The sequence below is a fragment of the Pelmatolapia mariae genome, linkage group LG6 (assembly GCF_036321145.2).
Source record: "Pelmatolapia mariae isolate MD_Pm_ZW linkage group LG6, Pm_UMD_F_2, whole genome shotgun sequence".
Taxonomy (NCBI): Eukaryota; Metazoa; Chordata; class Actinopteri; order Cichliformes; family Cichlidae; genus Pelmatolapia; species Pelmatolapia mariae.
Genome location: NC_086232.1, coordinates 31,858,685 through 31,880,251, shown reverse-complemented (window position 1 = coordinate 31,880,251; position 21,567 = coordinate 31,858,685). Strand labels below are relative to the sequence as shown.

The 21,567-nt window shown below is 38.5% G+C and overlaps 1 protein-coding gene across 3 annotated transcripts; it reads right to left on the bottom strand.

The window, feature by feature from the left end:
- Window positions 1-442: 442 nt before the first annotated feature.
- tmod1 (tropomodulin 1) lies at window positions 443-21,557 on the bottom strand. 3 transcript variants are annotated; one of them, XM_063475406.1, is made up of 13 exons: window positions 21,307-21,557; window positions 17,994-18,071; window positions 17,813-17,872; window positions 17,448-17,584; window positions 12,258-12,414; window positions 9,281-9,397; window positions 7,532-7,621; window positions 6,064-6,194; window positions 5,705-5,812; window positions 4,799-4,942; window positions 4,281-4,425; window positions 3,520-3,619; window positions 443-2,651 (listed from the first exon to the last, which is right to left on the bottom strand). In XM_063475406.1, the coding sequence occupies exons 4-13, from the start codon at window positions 17,568-17,570 to the stop codon at window positions 2,633-2,635; spliced, it is 1,134 nt and encodes a 377-aa protein (XP_063331476.1). In that variant the 5' UTR covers window positions 17,571-17,584; window positions 17,813-17,872; window positions 17,994-18,071; window positions 21,307-21,557; the 3' UTR covers window positions 443-2,632. The 3 variants fall into 3 exon arrangements, with proteins under 3 accessions (XP_063331476.1, XP_063331477.1, XP_063331478.1); XM_063475407.1 differs by lacking the exon at window positions 3,520-3,619; XM_063475408.1 differs by lacking the exon at window positions 7,532-7,621.
- Window positions 21,558-21,567: the final 10 nt, after the last annotated feature.

Genomic DNA, 21,567 nt, shown 5'->3' with positions numbered 1-21,567 from the left:
TAGCCCTTTTACTGAATCAGTTTCATTTCAATCTCATCAGTCTCATTTTTATTTTTTATCACGATTAACTAAAATCGTTTTAGTTTAGTCCAGTTAACTGTAATAACCTTGTACTGAAACAAATGATGCATAAAACTGTAATTTTCCCCTCCAATGAAATTAAAATAATTTTTTTCAGATCGTTGCTTACAACCTCCCTGGAATGACAATGAGAACCTGTAATTTTTCATAAATATGACATGTGGATTTTTTCCTTGTTGCTGTATAAAATCAATTGCAACCAAGCGCCACCACTGAGGACAGTGGCCAAGAGAGCCAAGAGGGATGGAAAGCTTCACCAGCTTGGTGTAATTCTTCTCTTTCACCACAGAGTGGCACTGTGGGCCCTGCGGTCTTTGTATCAAATGTGCTGAAGGTGTATAAACAAAGACAATTTTCAAGCTTTATTTAATTCATAAAACAGAACAAAAAATGTGAACTATCTATGAAAAAACCGAGTCAAGCAGTACAATATGAAAAAGCCCTACACAGGAGAAAAGAAGATGACACACAGAGACTGTGAGAGCAGAGTCCTCTTTCACTTTTAGCTTTCAATTCTTCATCTTTATAATGAAGATAACGACCATTCACTGGACATTGGCCTTGACACCGTCAGTAACAAAGTGGTGATAAATAATAACACTGAATGTGTTATTAACCCTTAAACATGCAATCAGAATTTTGAGCAAGAGTTGTTCACATTAGGAAGACATAAACGTTTTCTAAAGCAAATAATTCATCGACAGCTAATAAAAGCTAACAAACCATCCTGTGAATTTTACTGGAACTGTTCTAATTCCTGCTTATATAACAGCTAACTCTACTTTTCCCTCATTGCACTGCTGATTTTTAAAGTTATGAGAAATCCCGCTATCTGCTCCAAAGTATACAGCAGCATAAAATCAACATTTATTCGGGTGTTTTTTTTGGCCTATGATGAGAACCATTTCATTTTGATCTCCAAAGGATTAAGGTGCAATACCATATTTCTGATTTTCAGTACCTGTCATAGCTAGACATGCTTGTAAATAGTCTGTTTTTCATATGAATAAGGGGGATTGTTATAGTCTGAAAGCTGCAAAGACATGAAAGGTTTCCTGCATACAAAAATACAACAAACCTGGATTTAGGGAGTAATGTGAAACCTGTAGTAAAAAAGTCATTTCATACTAAAACACACATTGTAGCTCCAGTAAATACAAATCAACACAAACAATCAACAAACCAGACCTGGCTGAAAGTGTAAAACAAATCCATTCAAATATTCACAAGTTGCTTGGGTTAATATAATCTGCCTTGCACTGGTGACTGTAAGCAAAAACCCTCTTGCCACTCGGCAGCCATGTAACACTTATTCTAAAAAACTGCATGTAAAGAATCTCGTCAAATTTTCTGTTTAAAATTGTTACATTTTTTTTGCAGATTTTGTCCCATCACAAAGTTTTTCAAAAGCTTTTTACTCTCTGGGAGTTTTTTTTCTAACACCATCTTTAGTTTTGGGAATTTCTCTCAGAATTTGTTGAGCTTCTTGTCTCTCTCTCTCTCTCTGTGCTCTTACAATGCCTCTGCTGTAAACACTTCTATATAACAGTGCCGTATTCGCTGGATATTTAAAGGAAAATATAAAGCACATTACACTGGCATTTGAATATTGCACATTAACAGGCAGCGAGTGCTAATATAAACGCTGGATAATGTCACAGTGTAATTTGACAGTACATTTTCTTTTACAGCAACATTTTTACTACTGGTTATTTGATTATCCAGCATAGTCAAACCAAGTCATATGAATGGCTTCTGACTCTTTCCCAGGTCTGTTTCAATAAATACGTATGTAGTGACAAATCTCACAGTTGCCAGGTTTATACAGCTATTTGTAAATTGCTCAAGAATCTGTGTAGCTTAGTATCGAAATGAGTCACTAAATACTTTTTCACACTGAAAAATGAAAAGAGAAAAACATCAGAAGATGGGGGCAAAACCAGATGTATATTTTTTTCTCAATTCAATTTAAATGAATAATTCTGACATGGCAGAAATTCATAGTCTTGTAAGGTGTCCTGGAAGCAACAGCAGTAGTGACAACACCACTCATTTACAGCACAGTAGTAATAATAATAATAATAACTATTAAAATTCAACTCAGCAGACTGCTAAAAGTTGCCCATCACTTTTCATATGGGACCACATTCAAAACCAGACCTTAAGCCCTTCACTGAGCTCTAAACACTCGATGAAGCATTGAAAGACTCAAAATTACAGAGTAGGAGTTGGTTTGTACAAAAAGCTGCAGTTATAGCTGTCCAAGCCTAGAAAATATGTCAAAATGCAAACTTCAGAGCACAAAGTAATAATATTAATGTCACTTTTTTTGTTGTTGCATGCACTGGAAACTCAGAAGGATCTGTTAATTAATCCAAATGGATCATTTAACATTTACTAAGTAAAAGTCTGTAAGTGAAAAAGTTCAGACACTGTCTCTGAAACCAAAACAATTGAACCTGATAGCGGAAGGGGGTGACAGATGGCAGGAGTTGAAGGTAGCCCTGGTTTCTACACATTTGTCCGACACTTTGGGAAAATGGGTCCTCCTTCAAGCCTTCTCTTTCTTACTGTAGACAGAGGGAAAATGGAAGGTTACAGGAGAAAGAAAGATGAAAGACAACATCAACCTCATCATCTTAAGCAACAGCACAGCAAAGCTGACCTCTTTAACTGACAGGAAGCAAGATAGCTGACAAAAAAAGCAAGGCAAAAAGAACATCACAACAAATTGGTGGCTGCAACGTGTAAGAAGAGTTCTTCGTGAATAAATACACAGGACAAACATAAGCAAGTGGAAAGAACAGGACAGCGTCTTCTCAAACGTGACCTTAGGAAATTGTCACTAATTACTTTGTGGTTATTGCGCACAATGAAACAGAATATATGTTCAGCTCTGAAGAAAATTCTGTCTCAAGATCACGTAATAATGAAAGTTTAACAACCAGAAACTAATTACTAAAAAGTGATCAGAGACTCCATGAGAGTCCTGTGGGTCCACTTTTGGGGCTTTGGAAAGGAGTGAAAAAACAGGAGGAACCAAATTCCTCCAAAAATGCAGATGAAAAGAGCAGAAAGACCAAAGACTAATCACTCAAAGTCAGTATAGAAAAATACAGCATAATTTCAAAGTCAAATTCTGTGCTATGAGATTCTTTCTTTTTTCATAGAGGTAGTTATCTCATCTACATGTTTCCAGAATTGCAAGATTTTTGCGCTATTTCAGGAATGCCGTGGGACTAAAGAGCAGTCTCCATAAGCTAGAGATGATTAAAAGAGTGAAGATGTGGACAAGCAACAGAAACTCTCAGAAGAGTATGGCAGGAGGCAGCAGAGCTTCCGGTAGTCCGGAAAAGAACTGGGAGATGTTGGCAGCAGAAAGGCAAGGCTGAGCGGTCATACAGTGTGTGACTGTACTGTACTTTTTTTTTTTTTTACTTAGTCTTAGACTTGAACTTTTTCCCAAAGGCCCTCTCCAGCTCAGGGACAGATAGAGTGAGGGTGAAAGAGCCGTCTGTCTCCGACCTGACGACCCGGGCTTAAAGATGACGTGGGGAAGAGAAAGCATCATAAATGATGTAAAGTGGTTTTGAACATTATATATATACACAAAATACAAGAAGATAGTAAGAGCATTTAAAACAAAACACAAACAAAATCATATCCACATCTAATTTAGTTTTGAAGCTACATTCTGTAGTGTGAATGTTACAGCAATCGAGTCAGAGAGGATTTATTCTGCCCTAGTTTGTTGTACAAAGTAAATATTTTTTGGGAAAAAAAGTTGAAAATCAGGTCAGCAAACACAACAATTACTGGTAAAATTTGTGCATGACAGGAAACACTCCACTCACTCGCTTCATTATGTTCTCTCTCACGCTCACATGCTTTTCTTAGTGCTGAGGTCATAACTCAGGAAGGTACTGTTATGATTGGCTGAGGCTTTTTGGCAGCTCTACTGAGTAACCAACTGATGATATCACTCTCATTCTTCTATTAGCCTCTGATTGAAGTAGAACTCAAGGAGATATAGTGATGATAAAGTGCACTCATGCCCATACTAACGTCTAACTCTGTCAAATGAAGCATTACTAAAAGACATAACTAAAAGAATGAAAATAAACTTTAATTAGAGTATTTACTTGAAGTTTTGTCAGTTGCCACATCCATACAGTGATCATGCAGGTGTGTGTACCCACCCAGGTCATTGTTGTTCATCATGGCATTGGAGCCCCGGAGGCGTGGACCCTGCTGGGTGAAATGATACCCAAACTTCAGCAATGTGGTGTTTTTCTCCAGCATGTTGGCTATTTCCATCTCCACTTTGTTGCCTAAGGGCTGACTCTGGAGTTCACAGAGAGTGCAGGAAAGGATGGTGGAGAGAGGAAGACGAGAGAGGAATAGATGATTAAAGGCAAAAAAAAAAAAAAAAAATCAGTGCTGGGATTGAGGGTTTAAAAAAAAAAAAGTTGATTTCAATCAATAACTGGACTTGAAAAGCAAAAAAGAAAGGGCCAAGAACAAGGAGAGAAACAAAAATAGGCATTAGTGGGCAATGAGTCACAGATGTCCAACTATGGCATATGAGACATTGCAATGCAATCAGCGAGCATTAGACCAAAGTGGCAATGATGAACTGTGTACACTGCATGACACATACATACTGTTCCAGTGTGTTTAAATCTGTCTGTACTCTATGGAGGGTGTGAGCTTTTACCTGATTGTCTATCTTGAGCTCCAATAGTGTGGTGTTATTCTGCAGCGACTCTATGAGGGCCAGGATTCCAGTCCCTGTTATGAAGTTGGACTCAACGTTCAGACTCTTGAGCATCGTGTTAACTTTCAACATCTCTGCCAGGGCCTGAGAAAACACACAGCACTTTGTATTCAGGAACAGCTTTGAAGCCAGGCTGTTCTTGTCAGGCTTTCGTTGTGGTTTGGTCCCCGTTTTGATTTTGATTTGGTTTTTCTTCTGTTCATATTGTACAAGTGTCTCCACTGTTTCCTACTCTTAGTCTCTGTTTTGTCTGTGTTAGTTCCCTCGTCTTGCTTGTTTCCATCTCCTGCTTCATTTTGGTAACTGCTATTCCTTGTGCGTCATCTGTGCCCTCACTTCCTGTCTTTGTTTTTCTTCTCGTTTCCTGCTTGTTTCCATCTGTGTCTTCGCCTATCCGAGTTCCTTCCACTGTGCTATCTGCCACTTGTGTCCACCTATGTCTCATTCTAAAATCTGGCCACTGAGTATATGCAAGTCTTTTCTTTTTCCCTTTGTCTGATCATCTGCTTGACTCCACGTGTACTCCTATTTGCGTCACATTTCTTTTCTGTATTGTTGGGACTAATTTTCCTTGTTGCCTTGAGTTTGGATATCTTGCTCTTGTTCTACAGAGCTTTTTCTTCTTTTTGTTTACGCCCTGCTTTTTTACCCTCTTGGTGTATTTTGATCTGTTTAGGAGGAACTTTGTCAAACCACAACATGTTTATTTTAATCTTCATAGTGGTTGTCAAAATAGTACTCATCCCCATTAATGGTAAAAAGTGCAAAACTGGGAAGCTGTTAAGATAAAAAGGAAAGAGAACTGAAAAAAAAAAAGCAACTTAGGTTGAAAAGCATTAGACTTACAAATGCTACAGGGTCATTGCTCCTTGTTCCTACAATACTGAACCTCTCCACCACTGTGTTCTTCATCAGAGCCTCAGCATATGCCTTCAGAGTTGGGATAGGAATATTCTGGGTACAGAAAAACAAAAAAATTAAATGTTGAAAAACTTATTTCTATGTATTTTTGCATTTTCCCTTGTCATAAACAGTAAAAAATATTAATTGCTGTGATTCGTAAGGAAACAAATGTTTGAAGTTTATGTATAAAACTTGAAACCAAATCCAATATACATCCAAATTTAAATATAATTTTTATAATAAATACAGATTATTAAACCTGCACTGTCTCTCTTTTTTTTAACACAACCCTGCATTCTTACCTTGATGTTATTGAGGTTGACTTCTACCAGGTCAGGATCATTCCTCTTTACTCTCAACAGAGTTTCCTCTACATCAGTGGAGTTGGGCTCCTCATCAGGGACTGGCTTGTACTGGGTACACTGGATCACACCTGGGGTGCAACACACGTATAATATAAAAATATATTTACAAAATCAGACTGCTGATGGATAAATTTGCTTTACTCAGGGTCTGATTGGACTAAATCTCATTTCAAAAGCAGCACAAAAAATAAGCCTCTCCATTAACTAGTTGACCCAATTTCTGAATCTGCTGCTCTAAACACTGTAAACAGCATTTTCTGGATGATTGCTTGAGACTTTGCTTGTGTCAAGCAAAGCGAACACATTTTGTTGGTGAAAGTATAGTTTTCCACATTCAGTGTTGCTTTTGGTCGTGGAGTACTCTGCTGGTTCAGAAATGCTGTTCTTCTTCTCCATGCTTGCCCCCTTTTTTATGGTAATCCAGGCTAAACATCTGTGTAGCTTCACATTTATTTTACTGACAGGGGATTGGTATCAATCTCAAGAAGGTGATTAAGCGTACTTCCAAAGATAGTTTTTTGCAGAGCACAGTACAGGCAGAGTATTAGTATTTGGCCACAATAACCTCAGGAGATTTTCAAAATGATATTTTTTATACTTTGCAAAAGCTGTACAGAGTACCTCGTTGTAAGTGCGCTGCAGCAGAAGATCTAAAATACGGAAAAACTAGAATCCGTTTGGTTTACCAGCACGAGAAATGTGCACCTACTTTAGTAAAGGATTGCAAATCTTTGAGATTCAGTCATTAAGGTTAATATGGACCAATGCTTTTGTAAAAGGGGTTTTTGTGCCCTCCTCTGTATCGCTACTCAAGACAGAGTGACAACTTCAGCAAGAGACTCTGGGTTGCTTTATAAGGTAGTCATATTTGGATGTGAGATGCTCAGTCTCTGTTTAGAGCTGGAAGCGTAACTATAGGATGAGCCACCACACAAGATAAACAATGGCTCATTAACCTGTGAAGGAGAGCTAAAATTAATCCCAGAATTCAATCGTTTACACGATGTAGCATAACATGAAGTGCAAACAGATGAACCAGCGATAGTGTATTCCTGGCAGGATAATAGCAAAATGTATGTGTGCTTATACTCTTTTATCTACCTATCTAGTTTACTTTAACCTGTTTCACATTATTTGTGCATGTATCAAGTGCAAAACAGAAAAAATATGAGCATACACTGTTTTTGGTAAAATAAACATTCTGCAAACATGAGATCACACTTTCTTCCAATCCAACTGCAGCATTTTTCTTAAATGATGCAATTTTTTTGATACTAGTTGAGTGATCTGCTTTATTTTAGAGTACTTTTACTTGTTCCTTGGAAGTCCCTGTAATTCATGTGTACTTGTGTCCAGTAGTATACACTTTGGTAGGTGAGTGCAAGCATGTATGTGTTTCACATACTGTTAAGGCCTTGCTTGTTGACTATAGTGCTGCTGGCCAGGGCTTCATAGTACTGCTGGTTACTCATCAGCGTGTGCATGCCCAGGATGGCTGGAAGAAGAGAAGGAGACTGAAGAATGAACATTTCTTGAGAAAAAAAGGGATCGAGAAAGAGAAAGCAAGAGAGCAGTGCTGACACTGAGTGGACTTATTGATTGGCTTGCAACCTTACACCAGACCACCATGCACCAGTCGCTTTCAGCATCACAATCAAGTCAAGCATGAGAAAAAAAGAAAGAAAAAAACCTGAACACTGTATGGATTCAGCTCCCGTGTACTGGCTTTAACTTCTGCAACCACAGCTGACCTTCTGCTCTTAGCAGGCTGAAGCCAAATCAATGTACAAGATACTTTATTTGTTATAAAAAATAATGAGATATCAGCCAGCCAAGCCAAAAAATCTATGATGTGCTCTGGCAGCAGGAAATCTGAAATATGTTTCCAGCCAAGCAGTTACTCTGAGGACACAATTAACATAGAATCATTGCCTTGTTTCTTTGTCAGAGAGATTGAGAGTATCTGACTGTTTATTTGATTACTGAATACAGTGAAGTGCGTGTATTGCAACAAGCTAAGAGGCTTGTTCACCACGAGCATTTCTCATTTTAAATCTCTGTCTTCTAACAGCAGCAGGGTTGGATAATATTTTTGTCACACATGAAGTGTGCATTGTCTTGTAATTACTCTGACAGTGGTTAAAACTAAATGTGTTTACATGGTATAAGTAAGTATACTTCCCACAAAGTCAACTCACTGTCATCCTTAATATAATAAGTTCAGCACATTGACTGCAATAACTCAGGCAGGCTAAAAACAAACAAACAAAACAGACAGAAAAAACCCCTGAAACATCAGCAACACTGTTTTAATGGCAGCTCGAGTTTCTCCTGATGGTATGGACATTGAAAAAGTTATTATTTTATATTTTAAGGGAAAGAAAAATAACTTCAAACACTATTCAGACAAAATCCAGCAAATGACAATAACTGCAGTGTGTAAAGTAGAGCTGCGTCATATCATATCATACCTGCTATAGCGGTGTCATGCACTTACATTCCCAACTGCCGCCACCTGCAAGCTGCAAGCTGATAAAACACTGGGTGTTTTCTACATCGTCATTAATATCATTTTTACATTTTTTTGTGATGTAGCTTACATCGTCCTCCCCCACGATGCAAAAAAATGTACCAGCAGGTCCAATCGCCGTGCATGAACTAAGTTTTTTGTTAAATACAATGCACATGCAACAATACGCCGACTACAAAGTAAAACAAAAAGCACAAATGTCCCAGAAGACCAGAGTTGTTCCATGCAGGACTATGTGCAGCGTACAGATACCCTGGGCAGTGATGAACTAATAGATAGAAAGATCCAGAAAATGAAGGTACGGATGATGATAATGAAGAGTTGAACGGTAAGAGTGGAATGAAGATGAAAGGAGTGCTAGAGGAAATGAGTGAAAGTTAGATTAACAAGGGCTAGTTAAACCTATGGTAGTCTACTTACATTCATTAGTGAGGGCATGCCTAAAATCTTCATATAGAAATACATAGAAACAACTCTTGAAATGGATTGGAGAAAAGTTACAGTTCAGCTACATGTGCAGACGTAAAATCCAATTAAACTTAAGTACTTTTATTTGTTCATTTTCTTGGAAAAATTAGCCTACAGAGAAAATTAGCCTACAGAGAGATGTTGTGTGATAGTTACCTGCAATATCACAGAGTTCAGCATCGGTAGCACTGGACAGGGCTTCTTCTAACTCCGGCTCCAGAGTCACAGACTCTATGATTGGATCCACTCTTGTTTTAGGCACCCAGGCTTTCCCTGTAATATGAGGGGATATATTTTATGCAAAGTAAGTGACTGCAAGCACTACTATTACAATGACAATTATCAGTAACTTTAATTTAGCATTTAGCTTACAAGTTACATTTGACAGACTCCAGTTTTTTCCTGGATTTTTGTCAATTTAGGGACCTCTATGGCTACAGATTTGCTTAAGTAGCATTTTTTCTCAAAATCACCCAAAATTTCTATACATTCTGTGTGGTGTGACCGCATGCAGTGGAAACGCAGCTTCATAGTATATACACTGAATTTCTCCCTAAGGTTGAATTTGTTGAACTGCTGTGTATTAAGGTTATTAAAGTTAAAACTAAAGTAATAAAAACTGAAACTAGGCATAAACACATATTTTTGTGAACTAAAATGAAAAAACCCCCCAAAAAACTACACCTTCGAAAAAAATAAAACTAATGGAAAAGGTTTTGTGAATTTTGAAAACTAAACTAAAATACAATTACAAATGAAATGTCTTTACTTTTTGTATTTGTTAATATGTTAAAATTTGTCATTTATTACAAACTGCCTGATGAGGATTTGATGAATGCTTCTATTGAGGCCAAAAAGTTTTTATTTATATTGTAATATCTACACTGATTTTTCAAAGTTCTTGCCTCTGGCGTTTGCGGTAAATAAAATAATAAGAAATACAGATTGAAACTAATAAAAGCTAAACATTTTCAAACAATAAAAGCTAAACTGAAACAAGCAAACCCACTCTGGAAACAACCTGAAACTAAACTGAATTAACAAAAAGTCAAAATGAAGTAAAATTAAAAACTAGTAAGAAAAATAAAATTTAAAAAAACTCTGATTTTTTTTTAATTTATTTGTTAAAATAATGGCATAAACAACTTTTTTCCACAAGTGAATTTTCCTCTCACAGCGAGAAGGTGTGTGGCGGGGGTTTCAAATCCACTAGACAGTCGGGGCGTTTCTGTGTGACGTTTGCATGTTCTCTCTGTGCCTGAGTGCATTCTCTTTGGATACTCTGGCTTCCTCCTGCGTTCCTCCCATGTTAGGTTAATTGGTCATTCTAAATTGGGTGTAGGTGTGTATGTGAACATGAATGATTGTCTGTCACTCTCTGTTTCAATTCCTGAAACACAGCAATCATTTTCATTGCTACTACCATTAACCTCCTAGGATGTGGTGTCCACATATGTGGACATCACATTTTAGGTTGTTGTTGGGTCTGTTCCCACAAACCCCGCTAGTTCTAGAGACTTATTCATCATGAAAGAAAACAAGACAGTCGATCGATCGATTACTTGCGCAAGGGAGGCCTCATCTGTGTCCAGCACGAAAATGACCCCAAATCCGGCCTCCTCTCGCTGCCTTTTATTGAGAGACAGTTCACACAAAAAGTAACGCCCACATAGTTCTAAGACAAGGCTTTGTATGTATATGTGTGAACTTCTATATGTAAGAAGGAATGTGTGTGTGTGTGTGTGTGTGTGTGTGTGGTCTCCTGCTGGGCAGGAAGCTTACATCTAAAGACCTTCACAAGGATGTTGCCTGTAATAAAAGACTACAGCCCCCCACCCAGAACCTCGAGAATTTAGGGAGGGGAGGACAGAAAGAATTCCTTTCCTCACACAGTTAAACAATGTAGATGGTAAGCATAAAAATGACAAACATTTAACAATTCACTCTAACAGTTGTCTAGACCAAAATACTAAATTTTGCTCTACAGGGGCCTGATATCCACTTACGAGGACATTATACTGCCTCTATTTTATCAAAATTCAAAACGAATGTCTTCATATGTGGCTCTCATTTTTCTTAGAAACAATAATCAGGTAAAAAAAAAAAAAAAATCTGGTGATTCTTTGTTTTTACATTTATCAGGTCCCAATCAGCCCAAATAGCAAAGAGAAATTAAAAATGCATGCCATGAAAGAGTTCAGGTCTTAGGAGGTTAACAAAGGCTCACTCTTTTGTCATAGAAAGTCATGTATAAAAAAGACAGAACAAAAGCTAAGTAAATGTGAATTACAAAAACAATGAAGACCATCAACCTGTTAGAACCTATAACTAGTACTGAATACAGTACATACAGTAGTATGGAATTCGAATGTAACTGTCAGTCTAAGGTGAGGACATGTAAGACAAGGTCAGTCCAGTTGCCAAAATCAGTTCTGTTACACAAGCTGTGTGAGGTGAGTATGCTTTCATGTCACACCTGACAAGTGGCTGTCACTGACTCTAGAAGCCCAGAGATGTCTTTACCGATAGGTTTGCTATGTCTGTATTTGTGTGGCCTGCTCCTCGAGTTTCAGCCAGACATTTTTTCTGATGCTCATATGAACACATGGCTCTGTGAGAGGAGTTGTGAGAGCAGTTTTTGGAAAGTCACGTGTGACCTGTCTTGGTTAAATGTCATGGCACCGCTGAGGGCACGGCAAAAGCTGTAGCAAGTGGAGTGAGTCCCAAAGCAACAACACCAGCAAATCAGAACGTAACAAAAGTCAGAAAAACAGAAAGAAACTTATAGAGTTTAAAGAGTTTGACATGGCTGAAGTTCTTCACCACCAGTCAAGTCTGTGCCTACGCTGTGGATTTCTGATAAACCGAGTTTTAGTGCTAACACCTGAGCTACAGGTTGGCTGTTTTCACTCATCAATTTGCCTTTTTTAAATCCATCCATGAGTCCAGAGATATTTGTTTAATTATCATAAATGACAAAGTAACACCATCATTTAAATCATATTTAAGGAAGCTTTAAACAGCTTTCATTTATTAATAATAATAATAATAACAATAATATCTTAATAAAAAGATTAATCATGACAAAATATGCCTGATTAACTTGATTTTTATTAAACACACCAGTTCCTACCTCTCTTCTCCCCGGTGTAGGGCACCAGGTCTTCTCTGTCAGGATGCTCTTTGGCCTGTTTCTCCAGATGGGCCAGGAGGTCGTCTCTTTGAAACGTCCCTGTTGGTGCTTTCTTTGTCTGGTCCTTCTGGCGCATCCCAGCAGGCAACAATGCATTCTAGACACGGATTTACATTTACATTATGTTGGTATTGCATGTTGGAAAAATAACCCATACTTTAGCTAATTTGACCAGTCTATGCTTTACACTGTGTGAAGGAATTTTTAGATGCTTTTAGCCAGACTTGCTCCCTGCTTTACAATTCCGATCCAACCTAATGTAACTCAACATTCATTCCCCAGAGAATGAATCCTTGAGTTTCCCAAAGTGCCTTTCTACTCATTCTATCATGTTAAAAAGGTTTTCGTTTTTTTTCCACAGAACTTGGTAGCAGAGACTGTAAACGCTCCAAGAAGCCAATCACATAGCAACAACTTGGTCTCAATCATGCAGACATGGTCAAGACTACCTGGTGAGGTCTAAATCGAGCACCAGAACTGGAGTCAAAGATGATTTGAGCGACTTTGAATGTAACATTGTTGTTTTTGCCAGACAGGCTGGTCTGAATATTTCAGTGAGTGCTCATCGACTGGGATTTTCCCACACAGTCATCTCTGATTTAGAGTACAAGACCACACCTGCTGTCAGCTAAGAACAGATGAGATGATGTGAGATGATGAGATTTTTTGCTGCTGCAACATTAACACTCCATGTCATAAAGCTCAAATCATCTCAGTGACAGTGAGTTCACTGTACACAAATGGCCTCCACAGTCACAAGAGCTTAATTGAGCATCTTCAGGTGCTGATAACAAATCCGAAGCAACTGTGTGATGCTATCGTGTAAACATGAACCAAAATCCCAGAGGAATGTTTCCTGCACCATGTTGAATCTGAGCATTAAAGCATTTCTGAGTGCTAAGTCCAACCAAGTATCTCATATCTCACCTCATAAGGTGTCAAGATGCATGTAGCTTCTGAAAAGTGAAGTGACTTACACCTGCATTCTTTCTAATGGTCAACAGAGGGCAGCTTCTTTGACTGCAAAAGCAGGGCAGTGCAAAGTCTATGATAAAATTACACTAATCAGACTTTTCAATCACATCCTTCAAGCACAGCATAGCATATCTTTCTTTATATTAGGATTAAAGCCAGTAAGTAGCTTTGTTGGCACCGTCTCTGTCAGCAGTTATCTCATGCTAAAGTGGTCTCGAACAGGTGCTTATGTGGCTTTATTTTCTTTATCTTGTTCAAACTTCTCTTTTAGTTAAGTCTTGTAATATTTTGAAGCAAAACATAAAGCTAAGAACAAATGACTTTGATTTTTTTTCTTCTGTAACAAGTTTTATGAGCTGCTGAGTGAACTGTATGATGTCAGGCCTAGACTATGATACTTACTGTAGCATGACACCATATAATTCTCTCTCTCTCTTCTCTAGCTCAACACAGGACCAAGAAATTTCCCAGACCATTAGTGCACACCAAGTTATTTTGAACCTAAAGCAACATTCAAAACCATGCTCTTAGAAGTGCTACTTATAGCTGCATATCTTATCTGCTTCTCAGCACTTAGGGGCCTCCCTTTCTTTATAAGTCTGTTTCTCTTTTTGCTTCTCACTGTTGTTCATCTTCAGTCAGACTCTCTCCTTACATTAGGAGCTTCCAAATAATAATCTGGTTGTACAGCAATTAAAAAAAAAAAAACCCAACCGAACATACCCAACATTTTGCGCAGTCAGCACAATCTAAGATATCACCAACACAAAGCTTATATCAGCTGTAGATTACAGCGCTCAGTCTCAGTATTTTATTTTTAACAGCATGAGTCGGCCTCTGTTTCTCTCAGCAACCATCAACTAACAGTCACATGTACAATACGTGTGTCTATGTGTCTATGAGCCTGAAGTTGAGACGATATCATTTCAAGATATACGACACATCAAGATCCATTTCAGATACCAGTATATTTATAACGCATATAAAAATGACCACCTGCAACAAATACAAACAAACATCAGCACAGATTTCAACTTTCTCACGCTCTAATAAATATATCCAATAATACCTGCCAGCAAAACACCATCTCCACCTCCTCAGGAAAATATCCGTCTATTCTGTAGCTGCAGGCTCTCTACAACTTTCTTAAAATGGGAAGTTGCAGTCTCACAGCCATTTTGATGGTTTAATCTATGCCAAACTTTTCACTTTGATTGGAACTTTTTCTACGTGTGATTTGTATTAATCCACACAATCAAACAACTGAGTATGAAGCAAGCTTGGGTCAGTACACTTGTGAGGCAGTACTGTGTGTTGTAAAACACAAAATGTTCTTGTAATTATTGCTGAATAATCAATAATGGCAGACATGCATGCAAACTTTCAGTCTGTTTACTGGAACTGATGTGGGAAACCGTGCTGGGAATGTTACAGTCAGAGCAAATGGGCACTTTACTGTTGTGTAAGAGGTGACCCTCATAAACAGGCACAAACAAGGTAAGGACATACGCACTGCTTCTCTCTGTTTCCTCTGTTTACGTCAGCGAGTCCCTGCAGTCACTCACTGCTGGCATGAGCCTCGCTAACAAACACACGCACATATCTACTCCACATTATACCCTTCGAGTCATCCCCTTGGCACTGAGGGGGACTCCGGTCTCTTTATGAGGAGTTAGACATTCATCTGGCAGCTATTGCAGCAGCTGTCCACACCTCGACCCCTGATTTATTACTCGGTGGTCTGTCGGTGGACGAGAATCAAATGCAGAAATAAACATATCATAAAAAGCAGCAGCGAATAAACATGAGTGCTGATGTAGTATTATAAGTGCTTTAGCTGTACTTAATACAAAAGGAGAAATACTTTGAATAACAGGGAAGACTAAACAGTAACAAGAGGTTATTAATTTAAAAGTAGTCGGATTTTACTTTTTCACACTTTCACTCTTCATTTTTCTATTGTTTCTCCATTTTTACATGTATTACTGAATCAAACACTGCCACAGACACAAAAGACCTTCATGTTTAGTTGTAATACTTTTACACAGAGAATCTAATCTGCGCTCAGCAACTTCTAATACAGTCGCGGTCCAAAGTTTGCATACGCTCATTATGGTAAATACCCTAAATGATTTATTTGAACTGATATTTTTCCAGGGTGGAATGAATATACAGCATCTATCTTTAATGACTTCAAAACATAAAAATAAAGAATAAAGAATTTATTTCATTTAGGATTTTCTCTAATTCACACAAGGTCAAAAGTGTGGATTACACCCCAACTAATATTTGGTTAAACGTCCCTTAGAAAGTTGCACCTGGAATAGATGTTAAACAAATTTTTCTAAGCAAAATTGGTGGAGCTCATTTATTTTGGCTCATTTTGTGGCACGGAACCAGCTTTACAGGTTATCCCAAACATTTTCAACATGGTTAAGGCTGGAGGTTCGGGAAGGCCATTAAAGAAGCTTAATGCTGACCTGTTTTATTTGGAACACCCAATTCTGCCCATGTTTAGTCTAGTGTGAAGTGAAGTTGAAGAATTCCATCTATTTGAGCAATGTATCAGTACCACTAGCAGCAAAACAGCCCCAGAGCATGATGCAACCACCACCGTGCTTGAGAGTTGGTACAGTGTTCATAGGTTTGAAAGCCTCATCTTTACTTCTCCAAACATGCCTGTTGCCATTGTGGCCAAAGAGCTCAATCTTTGTCAAATCTGACCAAAAGACTTTTACCAAGAGGGATTTTAACTTGTCCATGTGGGACCCTCTCAGTGCATGGCGATATAAAACTGGCTTCCCTGTGGCAGTTGGTATTCCAGTAGTTTCTGGTTTCTGGTAACCTTGAACCTGGGGTTTTTCCTGAACAACCATCCCTCATCTGAGGGTGACAGTTTGGGTTTTCTTCCAGACCCTGGCAAAGTGGTGACACATCCAGACAAGATGTGCTTACGCATAATTGTTTTTAATCATCTTGGAATGTGCACTTGTTTAGAAATGGCTCCAAGAGACCTTCCCAACCTGTGCAAATCTACACTTTTTAATTGCTCCGAGTAGTGACCAATAGACAACTGCTATGAAACAAATCCTTTTTATGCTGGCAAAGAGAAAGTACCAGTTGTAGGCCTTGGCTTTGTCAATGTAAAAGAGACTATGGAACCTTCAGCACCGCTTATGAAAAAAATGTGAGTGTATGTATATTTAATTTTATTTTGTATATACACTTTTGACCGGTGTGGATCAGAGGAAATCCAAAATACATTGCTGCTTGTGCACCCCATTCTTGTTTTTATAGAGATATATGCTGTTATAATCAGGGGTGCACATAAGTGGTCTGCAGGTGCGCATTCGCTGTCAAAATAAAAGACGCGCACTAGATAAGAAGTTGCAACGCGCGTTTGAGTACATAAGACTTTCTGGAGGAGGACAGACATTTGTTTACAACTCTTAAAGATGTCGAAGAAGCAAGCTCCTTTAAGCAATTACTTTGATGTTCCTCCACCTCCAAAGAAATGTCCAAAGGAGTCCGAACCGCAAAAGAACCGCGTATTCTCAGAAAAGTGGTTGCAGGAGGTGAGCTGGCTTCAAACAAATGATGAACGCACAGAGATGTGGTGCAGAATATGCCGTGAAAATCCCACTCTAGCGGACAAAAACAGTGGCTTTTATATGTACGTAAACGCGCGTTGCAACTTCTTATCTGGTGCGCGTCTTTTATTTTGACAGCGAATGCGCACCGGCGGACCACTTATGTGCACCCCTGGTTATAATCAATGCACCCTGGGAAAAAATGTCTCAAAGAAATCATTAAAAGCTCAAAATTATCATGACATTCAAGCCCATGATGAGTTTATGTAAACTCCTGACCATAAATGCCATGGCTTTGTAGACTTTTGTTTTCAGTCCTTTCCTTCAAACATATTTTAACAATTGCTACTGTACTACCACTATAAAAACTAAGATTTATGTTATTTTAAAAACAGAAATTACCAGCTAACAGCAACTCAAACGAAAGCACACTGCAGCTCCAGTGATATACAATGTGATACATTACATCGTGCTGTCTGCTGAGCATGTATGCCCCCATTAATCCCCACTGACACCAACATACTGACATAGCTTCTCCTTATGGACTTCAATGTTATAAACTTACATCAGGATCCAGCTCCTCTAATTCATCCTCTAACCGCTGCAGCTCTTCTTCTGACAGTTTCTTCAGCAGCTCGTCCTCGTCTATGTCTCTGTACTTCTCCATCTCCTTCCTCAGAAGCGCCATTGTGGACAGCACACCTGGGGGGGAGAAAAAAAAGAGTACAATATCTTGGAAAACAACAGAAATAAAATATTTACACATCAATTATGAGCAATGACTGCAATCAATTTTACAATTATACTGTTTGAGGGCATATACGTGGCAATAAAGCATAACAGTATTTATCATTTTCTTGTATTCTCTTTGCTCTTTGTTATTCTTGGGATGTGTTCAACATGTGAGGCATATTCAAACTGTTCTCTCACCTCAGCAACGCCTCCAAATGAAAAAGGCAAACTGTAGGAGATCAGGAGCCTAGATTATATCTATGGATGGAAACAACCAAGAAGCGAGTAATTAAAATGAATGTTGGAATAACAGTGGGTTTGAAGGATCAGAGAAAAGCAAGGCAATGCTTTAACAGTGGAATTCAGAAGACAGACTGACCTTAATGACCCCCACCTCGGGTAAAATAACAGCAAAGGCAGCCAAGTGCCCGTAGACCTCTTGGGAAAGCAATTACACCTGAAAGAGGCACAAGTAAATAGTGTGAAGAGAGATTAATAGCTCGCAGAATTAGAAAACAATACTACGTCATGAACATGGAAAGAAGTGAAACATCATATTTCTCTGCTTGTCATCTCTTCTCTACTACTCCGATTTCTCAGAAAGCAACTGTCCGGAAATACACAAGGCTTGAAAATACGAAATTCTTTGAGTGCAAAAGAAATGTATGAGAATTTGTCAAACATTTTCACTGGTAATGCTTTAAATGTTCTTCTTTTCATTTCTCTTATATCGTCACATAGTTTTTGAGAGCTGTTGGAGTGTTCATTTTCATGCCCTCAAAAGGTTTCCATGTGCCACACTCACATCTTTAGATTAAATATGACGCTACAGCCAGCAGGTTAGTACAACTTAGCACAGAGTGAAAAGATAAAAAGCGCTAACCTAGGCCTTCTCAAAGCTAACAATTCCCATCTACCAGCAAATATACAATTAAACTGTTAACAGAATTGCTAGATGGAACTGCTCCTAGCCAAGACAAGTCTGGTATATAACTGCATCTTTATGCTTTTATGCAGGTTTTTGAATGACTTAATACTCAATATGAATGAGTTTGAAAATACAGACAGGTGGAGAAACTGCACCGTTAATTATTATTTAAGGTGAAATATTTTGAACCCTTCTTAGGTGTTTTGTTATTCTTCTCTGCAAGAATTTTTCCATTTATTTGTCACCATTTCAATTCAGTTAGACAAAAAACAGTTGTCTGATTGAATTGGATTTGCTTACAAGTTTTCACCTATTTGCTTGACACTTGATAATTTTGCACATATCCTGTTGCTGATCATCTGCTTATTTTCTCCAAGTGTTGCCCTGAAAACTTTATAAATGTTGGATAGGTCAAATATGTTGTCCGTAAATGTGTCTCGCTCTTGTTTCTTTCTCAAACAGCTATGAAGACTCATTCCAAATCTTCCTCTCGAACTCTGTCTTGGCTCTGTGACCAGATGACTGAAAACGGATGAGCTGCAGTGGAACATTTGTGGACCAGAGCACCAAACACTGGGCACGCACACGGTCTCTAAGCCCCAAGTTCCTTAAAGCTCTAGTTCAGACTCTGACAAGTGTTGAGCTGCTACCGATGGATGCCCACATAACAACATTAACTATAACTTCACTGAGCTTGTATCAGGCGATGGGAATGATCTCAAATTAGGCAGAAAATATTGAGCTGGAGCTCAAAGTGCAGAAAATGGTGTTTTTGAGGAGCACAAATGTGAAAGAAAGCCTATCTTTTTGATCTTAGGGATGTCACCAAGTGTGCTTTGGCTTTAATCCTAAAAAGCGGGGTCAAGCGTGTTGTTCTTTTGTTCTGCTTTCTCTTTTCACTCCATGTCAAGACAAGTTTCCAAAACCAGAGATGAAGAACTGGGCTGCACTCCAAATAGCACTGCAAGCCTACTGGAAGACTGCAACCTGTTCTGATGATATCGAACAGACACTTGCCTGTATTTATAACATTTCTATAAGCCTCTGCTTCATACAGGACATTCACTGGGCAGAAAGAGCAAAACAACTAAAAATGACCTGAACCAGAATGTACCCTCTGCAGTCATAAACATCTAACTTGCCTCTTGCCCTTGAAAGCAGGCCTATCCAATCCTTAGGCCTCTAAGAATAGCTACACTGATACGGGATAATTAATCAAGTCAGATATGTGTAAAACCTTGGGAGGGCAACTGGTCTTGCATGAGCACAGCCTTTCACTAACTGAGAGCAGAAGATAAAAAGAAGATTTCAGAACTAAAGTCTTTTTAAAACTGCGTGTATACAAGTTAGCTACTCCTGGGTGAAGGCAAGATTTTTTTCAGTCATGAAGTACGCAGACATTTCTGCAATATTCACAAATCCTCTCAGAGTGAAGAAAACTGAAATATTCATCACAGAAATAAGCTCATGCAGCAATATTAAAGTAACTTGATTTTTCTTTTTGCAACTCCTCGTTAACTGCTTTCAAACAGCATACAAACAGGCTGCTGAAATGACCTCCACAACATCTTTGTGCATAACTACTTCACAGATTCACATTCAAATATAAGCATAACTCTACATATCTAAAAAAGTAAATTAAAAGTTATTTTAATTGATTCAATTACCCCTAACATATCTTAGCTGCTCAGTTTGTTCTAGGTCTGATGCTGAAATGGAATAAAACTACAATAATCACACTTAACTCTGCTCATTTTTGGGAAAGTTGAAGAATTAAACCCTAGTTTTGTGCCACACAAGCTAAAGGAAAGATAGCAGTTGTAAAAATTGCACAGATATCTGAAATGTCCCAGCAGACAACAGCTGAGAGACAACTGTTCTCCTTTACTCAGCCACATGTCACAATGCATGTGGCAGAAAATAAGCTCTGGGGAAAGGATGGCGTGTTTTATTACTGCCACTCCAAAGAAAAGCCAGTTTGGTTTGTAGATTTAAACCTGGCATTGAAGTTGTGCATACAACCAAAACCATTAAACGCCACACGTTAAATAAACCTTCAGTTTGCTGAGGATATTGAACACATCTGTGGCCATTTTATTTTTTTGCTTTGGGGCCAGCACAGAGTCATATATCATGATCTGTATACCAGACCAAGTAGCTCACTTGCTGCCTTGGACCTGGGGTCAGGCCATTTGTCCATTCTGAAGAGGTCAAAGTGTCATAATGTTTTTGTCAAGTGTAATATCACCAATGAGTGCTGTTATAATCCAGCTGATAATATAATACACAGCTAAACCAGGAGGTAAACAGCAGACTTCTGAAGCACCATTAAGAGCTGTGCTCATAAAATAAAAATGACTAACAAACAGAAGTTCCACAGCTTAGTTATTTCTAGAGTGGATGTGTGGAGGTCACAAAAAACCAGCAACTTCTGAACTCCTGTTTCTGCAAAGTTGTAATAACTTTAATAATTAAATTAAAAAATGTAATTATGATTGGTCCAAATACAGTCACTATAAAAAAAACAAAAACCACCCAATCTGCATCTTTCAGTTTAATATTTAACCTTCAGCAGCCAAGATAAATGATGAAAAACAGAAACGGGGAACTTATGTTTGGTGTTCATTTTTCCTAGAAAACCACTTTCCCACTTTAAGTAAATGTTAAACTGTAATCCAGTTCACGGTTTTAACACGGAGAAGTGACCTTAACTTATTTGACTGCTTTGCTGCCCGCAGTATAATATATGCATTAATTTCCCTACCTCCTCCAGCGCTATTTATAGCCGACTGGTCCCGCCGGGTGACAGCAACGAATACTTTGACCAGATATGGTTTCCTTCACAGCCGCCTGGAGTCGCAGCAGTGCGAAGTACGGTCCGCTGCAAGCGCGCAACTCCGGGAATCCGCCAAATTTCCCCTAAATCAAACCGTCCATGACCCGCGGACAATCTTGAATCCAGAAGATTTCAGCGCTCACAAAGTTTCCTCCCCCGGCTCTGGTCGATTCTCTGTGGAGCTGTTGG